General features: G+C 37.1%; 1 protein-coding gene across 1 annotated transcript in view; it reads left to right on the plus strand.

The window, feature by feature from the left end:
- Nucleotides 1-6,557, plus strand: part of cdh2 (cadherin 2, type 1, N-cadherin (neuronal)) — a 114,318-nt gene extending 107,761 nt beyond the window's left edge. Inside the window, exon 16 of the mRNA XM_055151715.1 lies at nucleotides 5,182-6,557. Within this exon, the coding sequence (XP_055007690.1) occupies nucleotides 5,182-5,388 (207 nt within the window). The 3' untranslated portion in view covers nucleotides 5,389-6,557. The remainder of the gene's footprint in view (nucleotides 1-5,181) is intronic.
- Nucleotides 6,558-8,866: the final 2,309 nt, after the last annotated feature.

Here is an 8,866-nt window from a genome sequence, read left to right on the forward strand (position 1 = left end):
TGCACTGATGCGGTTCAACTTCTGTCGAACTGAAGGAATATGTGTGTTCTTTCTGTGACAGAGGAGTGTTCTGCTGATGGTGAGTCTGTTCTGTGCTTCTATCGCGTTGGAGATGGTTCATATTAAACTTTTCAGAGATTATACAACTGCAGGTCATACACATAGACCATATATATGAATGGACATATATTCTAGCCTCTTAGCGTTTTGGGGGTGAATTACTTCGTGGCGCATAGACATACATCAGCGTATCAGCGTTTTCAGGGGTCCACACAGTGCCGGGTCAGATCTGTACTCAAATGAAATCATGGGAGCTGGCGGCACCAGAACGTTCCATCTCTGGAGTCGTTTTTCATCAGATTAGTGTGGACGAACACTGCATCTGCAACGAAAATGACTTCAATACTTACTAGTGTGGACAGGGCCAGAGTGTTTTCTGATTGAGAAAAGAACTTAGCCTAAATATGCAGGATTTGTTAACAATTTTTAACAACTTTCAGAGGCAGAGTTTGCATCACTATACAGCTAATGTCAACTGGCATGCTAACTGCGCACTTCCAAATAGTAAAAGTCTTTTTAATTAGCTTCAAACTCTACACTGCACACTTATTTTGACCTCAAGAGCTGCTTATACAACATGTCTTTTCTGGGGCAAGACATATTTTGCTCAAATACATGACAGAAAATTGGTTAGAGTTTTTAGATGTGCCACTCGTATGTCAGATCAGCCAACAAAACATGATTCAAACTCGATTTAGAGCCTCTTAAACAGATTACTTGAAATCGCTGCAAGGAGAGACAAAACTATTCCGGTCGATTTTGTAACTGAAAAACATTTTTTGTTCAGTTCCGTAAACATAAGCGATCTCTTTTTCCTCTTAAACTTCAAACTCAAGAGTATTCCAGTAACCTTGATAAACTTTATATAATATATGTAGAGTGCACTTCTGTGAACCAATTGATATGCCATTTCCACAAGTGCAGTAAAAATGAGTTTGTATAAAAGGAAATGTGAAAACGTACTATTCTGCTAATCTAAAGGATGCTTCACTGGGACAACATTGAATTGAAATGTTTTGTTTATTATTGTTCATTGAAGTAATTTTCTTTTTTGTATTTAAATGTATATATTTTTTTAAATTTGTGAAAAATTTGTTAATAGAACGAAAGACAAACTATCATGATAAAACACAGAAGAAAAAAGTTAAACAGTGAACATAGGCCTTTCACAAAAATTACTATACTGACTTATTGCTCAGTACATGATAGATGGAATAATCTATTTTTTGGGCTCAGTGTTTAATGTGTGTGCAATTTCTGTGCAATAGGGGTGAGATTTTTTTTTTTAGTTGTAATATAAAAAGGTCTGACTTGTAGAGAGTTGAATACTTACTTGAATAAGTCATTTCTATAGGGAATTATTGCTTCATTCTGTGATCTGTCTATTAAAAAATGTTAACTGGGATTATCCTGCTTTATTATTATTGTCTCAGTGACTTAAAGTAGTTTCAATATTATAGTTTATTGCTGTATTTCACTCTAGAGTTATACTGTGCATCAGAATATGTTATCTTAACAGGCCTAAAACTTAAAAGCGAAAAATTAAGCCTAGAAAAACTTGTTTAAACAGCTCATCTTACACTACACTATAATGCAGTGACCTCATCATAAACACACCTGGAGTTGTGTTTTGTTTCACTCACACATGTTTAACACAAAATTCCAGCATAACACTCTGTTCCACCTTATGATGTCATGTGGTAATACAGGAATTGCTCCCCAGTGTGAATCTTTTGGATAATTTCAACCTTGGATTTGCCAATATCAAGTAAAAGGTAAATATAGCTGTTAACTTGAAAAGTACCGCTTCATGACATCACAAGGTGGAAAAGAGAATTTTGAGCTTTGGAGACGTGGACGGACTTATAATAAAAGATTACTCAAACATGTGAATGAAACAAAACAATTGCCTGTATGTTTTTGAGGATGTAACAGCATTAAAATATGGCTTAAAGCTCAAAAGAGTATCTTTTAGAGTACCTCAGAATAGGACCTTTTAATAGGTTATATTTACAGTATACAGTAGGGGTGTAACGGTTCAGTACGTACCTCAGTTTTGAGGTCACGTTTTGGTTCATTTTTGTTACAGTATGGGGGGGGGGAAAAAAGGAAAACCATTTGCCTGTTGCTTATTTGTGTGTTTATTAACCCAACAATTAGTTTTAACATTATACAGACGGGAAAACAAAATAAATACAAAGTGCTGTTTGGTAATACTAATAAGTTAAATAAAATATTCTCAAATAAGCAACAAATGTTTTAAATATTATACAAAAATAAATAAATTACTTGTAAATGGTAAACAAAACTTTCAAAGAGTAAAGCGCAGCACTAACAGTTCCAGCATGAAGTTTTACTCAGTCTTCATATTTCTGGACAGAAAAAAAACAACTTTAGAGTTCCCTCGTGAATATTAAAGAGCCAAGCCTTCCTTGTAGCTGCGCATGTATTGGTGGAATGTAAACACACATAAATTGCGTGAATTCAGTCGTGCACAGCCCCGCACCGAACCGGAACTTCCCGTACTGAATCAGTTTGGCATGAATACATGTACCGTTACACCCCTGGTATGCAGAGTAAAACGGCAAAAAAAATCAAGCTCTAAACTCCCTGTAATTCGTCTATTAACTCTTTTTAATAACAGAGTATTTCAGACCATTTCTCTTGGTGTCTCCACTGTGATAAAGTCTCAGCATTTGTAATTAACTCACCTTATGAGAGCTCTGACTGTAAACGGGAGGGGCCCCAACCAACTCCGAAGATTATTTCTCTAATTGTAATAAACGATCCATCTGTCATATTTCCAATGAAAGAGATCAGCCCAAAGCAAAGACTAAACGAAAGCTAACAAGGGGAAAATAATCGCTAAGTGCCCCCGCGTTTTTATTTTATTTAATTCAATCTATTATTTTATTCGCGAGCATTTCAGCGGCGCCGAGGAAGCGATAAATCTTTGACATAGTTCCCAATGAGTAAAGGCCTGGTGGCTCCCTACTCGTCTTCTTCGAGCCTATCTATTATTTGTGAGGTGTCTTCAGTTGTCGAAATAAAGAGTAGCCGAAAAAACAGGCAGAGTTCCAAAGTGGTTCCTCGGCCAAAACACATCAACTTCGAGATTAGCAATCCATCATCTCTCCAGGGTTCGGTTATGGAATGAGGCTGGGAATCAATGGCAATCCATAAGAGGCAAATAGTGACACGTGGAGGACTTCTGGGAATGTCGAGGGAGATTGTAAAGATGGGAGCTGGAGTCGCGGGCGCTCGGGTTAGATGGTTGACCTAAGTGTGACATTCATGACGGGTCTATATATGAAATAATGAAGTCACGCACTCGACCAACTGCGAACTGATGCATCGCCTGTCAAAAAGATCTCTCATAGCTGAATTTAAACACCCATAGTACGCTATTTTCTCATCTAGAATGTTGTTTCCTCATCTAAAACATACCTGGAGTTGTGTTTCGTTTTATTCATACATGTTTCACTCACAAATCCTGCATATTTAGGCTGAGTTTTCTTCTCGAACTGAAAATATTCTGTTCCACGTTGCAATGTCATGTGGTAATATAGTGTTCCCCTGAGTTTTTAAACTCCATACACCTTCACTAGAGACATTTGGCTCATTTCAGCCCTGGATTGCCTATTTCTACTGAATTTGAGACTAAAAGGTAGCCGTTAACTTGAAAACCACCACTTCATGACATCGCAAGGTGGACCTGAGCATTTTGAGCTTTGAAGATGTAAACAGACTAATAATAAAGAGTTACTCAGACATGTGAATGAAACAAAACACAACTCCTGGTTTGTTTTTGAGGAGGGGCTACATTATAACATAGGGCCCGTTTACACGAGAACACTTGCGGGTAAAAATGACAAAATATTTTATCTGAAGTGCCTTTCGTTTAGACGGTGACGGCGTTTTTTGGAACTTAAAAATGCAAAAATCTGAAACCACCCTCCAGAGTGGAAAAGTTGAATGCGTTCCACCGTAGCGTTTCCTTCTACACTGCCCAAGACACAAAACTCTGGTCAGATCTGCTCACACGTTTACGTCACATACATCACCATCTAGCGTCACCGCCGAGCCGCCTGGCATGCAAACCCCATCGAATTCCACACACTTTTGCGTCACCGTATTCTCGCAGATTAACCGTCTAAACGTGGAATAAAAAGTGAATACGCAACGCCACTTTTGCGTTTTCTGTTCAGACAGTCATCATATAAAATAAAAAGTAATCATAGATCAGAAAAAAAAGTAAGATGGGCCTTTTAAGCTTTTAAGTTTTCCTAAGCTTAATTTTTCGCTTTTAAGTCTCAGGCCTGTTGCAGTAACATTCAGAAGCACAATATACCACTACAGAGAAATAAAGCGATACTGATATAATAATAACATTCCAATACTACATAAAAAGAATCAGTTTTGGACCTTAAAATCCTCATTTTAGTTTGATTAAATTCTGTGTTGATGCAAATAGTCCTTATGTACAGTTTGTTTTGCCACCTAATTTCAGGTAATTTTTTTCTATTACAATTTTTTTTTTTTTTTTTACAATGACTGATTATTCACACTAAGATACTCAAGGTTAGCAGCCCTACTAAATTTATACAACTTTTTTTCTTTTTGTACACTGTCATTGATGCTCTGTGAAATGTTTTGGTTGAGATAAACATTTGACAAATTAGTTTAGTTTGAATTCATAAACAGAAATATTAAAAAATGACAAGATAGACCGAGATGCACCAATATTGCCACTCATTTCTGTTGTTGGACAGTGAAGGTGCTCTTAAATACAGGAATGTCCATATTTTCCATCGAAGTGTGCATGACAATCATCACATCTAAGAATGCGTAGTAGACATTCCGAGTGGTCAGCGGGGATTGGGATTCCGGTTGCACAATTCCTCTTTCACCCAACCCTCAATCTCCGCTTTTAATCAAGGCACGGATAATCCCACATCCCAGACATATCAGGAGAAATCTCAGGACAAATTGACGTAAACGCTCAATCCATCTTAATCCGGTCCAAGGATCCAGAGATTAGCCTTGTGTTTTAGCTTCTTTCATTATTGGACATTGGTAATCCTGTGTGTAACCCGTTTTTCCTCTTCTTCTCTCCTTTAGGGTCTCAAAGCGGCGGACAACGACCCGACAGCGCCCCCTTACGACTCCCTGCTAGTTTTCGACTACGAGGGCAGCGGGTCCACGGCCGGTTCTCTCAGCTCTCTCAACTCTTCGAGCAGCGGGGGAGATCAGGATTACGATTACCTCAACGACTGGGGTCCGCGATTCCGGAAATTGGCGGACATGTACGGCGGGAGCGATGACTAGCAAGCAACGGGGACTCTTGCTTTAGCCACTCCTCTCGGAATGGGAAAAAAGATGAAGAATTTTTAATAACGGTGGATTGATTTTTTTTTTGTTTTTCTCCGGAATGGACAGCTTCTGACGATTCCCTCAAGAAAGTGATGGGAACTGTGAAAAAAAAAAAAAGAAAATTCCGAACTTTTTCAAAAACTAGGCTTTTTGTTGTAGTCTCTGCATACATAGCTTGTTGAAAGCTTAGGCAAATAGTCCCCCCTTGGAGTTTTACGGGGAGGTAAAGAGAACGATGGTGGACTCTCGCCGTAAGGATTGTTAAATGAATGGTACTGAATGCGCTCAGTTACACTTGAATTTCACAGTACAGAAGCACTGGGATATAATGTGCCTTTTTGTACATTTTTTTGGAGCTAAAATGGTTAGTTTTATGTTCAAGGCTTTAACGGTACTGACTTTTGAAGTGTTTTCGACTGTATGTTCCACTTTTGCTTCAATTTGTTTTGTTATTCTTTTTTTATTTTCTTTTTTCGTGACACAATGCTCTGGTTTGTCAAGGATTATTTAAACCACATGAAGGAAATTACAGCACTGTACAATACGCTAGACTTGTAGAAGTTTTTCACTAAAAGATAATTACGCCGCTGGTTGCAAATAAAGGGAGTTTTGATTACTTTTGTAGCATTTTTTTTTCTTTCATTTTCTTTTTGAAGTGAAAGTGGTATTTTACAAAATCTACAAAAAAACAGTTTCTGCGTACACTTCATTTGCCTTAGTCATCTTCTGATACTTTTAATTCACTGTAAAAAGATGTGTAAATAATGTTTTTTTCTTCTTCTTTTTCTTTTTGATGTAGTATATGAAGAAGTGCAAAAAGTTCCAAAACCTGTAAATGTTTAATTTGGACTGAAATTTTCGAAGTTTTTTGCATGTTTTTATCTTTTCATGACAACACGTAAGAACTGTTGTTTCCCAAAATTTATTTACTAAGTGAAAAAATAAACATCTGGGTGACATGTGTAGAAGTTAAGGAGTTTTTTTGTATAAAATCTTAAAAAGTACGCCAATAAAAAGTGAAAATAGTGATCTTGTCAGCACAACTGTTGAATTTGTACCAAAAAGGTGAAGGTTTAAGTCAGCTTTAAGACTGGATTCAAGCCTTGTGGATGTGTACTAGAAAACTAATGCTACATCTCTGACCCAACCACCCCAATAAATGCTAATTTTGGAGCTAAAATTCTGCCTCATTTATTCTTTCATTTCAAGTTGCTGCGTTGTTTCTGAGGCCTAATTTAATTACCTAGTGCGCCATCTATCACCAAGAACAATAGTTTTAATAAAAGGGTACATTACCGTAGGGGAGTATAAATTATAAGCAGCAATATTTGTTTATTGTTTGTGCCCAAGGTGATGTGGAAGTCCGCTGATGAAAAGTGGTGCAGCCAAGAGGTCATTCTAGAACAATGAGCTAATTTCTGTCCCTGATCAAATACTGCGGATACTTGACAAATAAACTAATAAAGGTGCACTGTGGAACTTCTAAGGTGATGGGCCCGCTACTTGGAAATGTTATTTCATTGCCTGGAATGTTCCGCAGTAGGGCTTTTAACATATTTCTCTTGCATTAGTTCAATTAAAGGTGTTTTATAGCTCAAAAATACCTTAAAAACATGAATTCTTACCGTGTGCAGGCTTGCGTCTCCATAGATGTGACCATTAACCTGTCTCCATTGTGGTTACTAAGGGCCTGTTTACACCAAAATGCTTGTGGGTAAAAACGTCAAAATATTTTATCGGAAGTGCCTTTTGTTTAGACGGTGATGGCGTTTTTGGTGCTTAAAAATGCAAAAATCCGAAACCACCCTCCAGAGTAGAAAAGTTGAATACACTCCGCTGTAGCATTTCCGTCTACACTGCCCAAAACGCAAAACTCTAGTCAGATCTGCTCACGTCACGTACGTGTTTACGTCGCATACATCATCACGTAGTGTCACCATCTAGCCACCTGGCGTTCATACCCAGTCGAATTCCACAAACTTTTGCATCACCGTATGCATGCAGATTTCCTCCTGAAAACGCTCGTCTAAACGTGGAATAAAAGGGAAAATGCTACGTCAATTTTGCATCTTCTGTTTAGACGGTCATCATGTAAACGTAGCCTAAATTTATTTAATCCGTCTATCATTCGTTCATTCATTTTTCAAAATAAAACCAAAAATAAGAAAATGAAAAAAAATATTTTCTTCATTATTTGTCTCCAAAACTAAAATGGTGAGAAGAAAATTCAGTTTGTCGACTGGACAAAAGTTAGTTTGGTTGAAGATGTTTCGCAGCTCATCCAAGCTGCTTCTTCAGTTCAGAAGAATTTTCTCCTCACCATGGATTCTACCTGGACGACTGAGGGATTTTTCACACATCCAAGACTAAAATGAAAAAAAAAAAAGGATACCGATTCGTTTTTTTTTTTGTTTTTTTTTTTTTCAGTTTTCGATTTTGTGTTCAAAAGAATAATGGAAAAAAAACGAATAATGGCCGTTTCCTGTTTCCGTGACTTAAATTGCAATGCTGCACTGAACCAGGACCGAACCAGGTCTAAACCAGGACTAAACCTCAACTGGGAAACCAGGAAACACCGTTATCCGTTTTTTGTTTTTTTTCATTATTCATTTAAACACAAAATTGAAAACAAACAAAAACATTATTTTCATTTTGGTTTTGGAGACAAATTAAAAATATATATATAATAATAATAATAATAATAATAATAATAATAATAAATTTAAAATTAAAAATTATTTTTTTTTTTTTTTTTTCGTTTTCTTATTTTTGGTTTTATTTAGAAAAACAAATGAACAAATGATACACGGATTTTATTTCTATACTGTGGAATAATCAAGGCAAAATTTTAACATCTCCATGGAGACAAGCAGGTGGCAGACCCTCCAGAAAAGTTACACAGAGCACCTTTAAACATGTCAGCTTTACTAGGCTTAAACTGGTGGATATAGATAAATTGTGTAGATTGTTGTGTCAGTGTCACTTTAAAATTTGGGCAGAAATAGCTAGGTCATGCTTACCACCTAACATAAAAGTCGGTGGCTCAATCCGCTATTGTGTCCTTGGGCAAGACACTTCACGCCTTTGTCTGTGTGAGATCCGTCTTACGCTGAAATGCTGTCCAGGGAAACGTTACATCTTCTACCTCTGAATCTGATCTGCAAGAAAAAGAGAAAAAAAGGTTTTGTTAAGTTGCAGTACACATATTTGTCCACCAAACAGCGCTCTGATCGTAGTGACACACTGTACTACACCACAGAAGAAATATTGCCTCCCATTTCCAACTCTGGGATCACTTTTAGACCATGTGCTTTTCTGGGGCATTGCTGGAAGACTTTAAAGTAAATGTAAGTAATTATATCTGGTTTTCTGACAATTGTGTCGATAGAAAAATGTTGTATTCTGTTTTGTGTATTTTGTGTGAAGCAGCTTG

Source organism: Boleophthalmus pectinirostris, unplaced genomic scaffold, assembly GCF_026225935.1.
Source record: "Boleophthalmus pectinirostris isolate CB_2022bp ecotype Guang Dong unplaced genomic scaffold, ASM2622593v1 HiC_scaffold_16, whole genome shotgun sequence".
Taxonomy (NCBI): domain Eukaryota; kingdom Metazoa; phylum Chordata; class Actinopteri; order Gobiiformes; family Gobiidae; genus Boleophthalmus; species Boleophthalmus pectinirostris.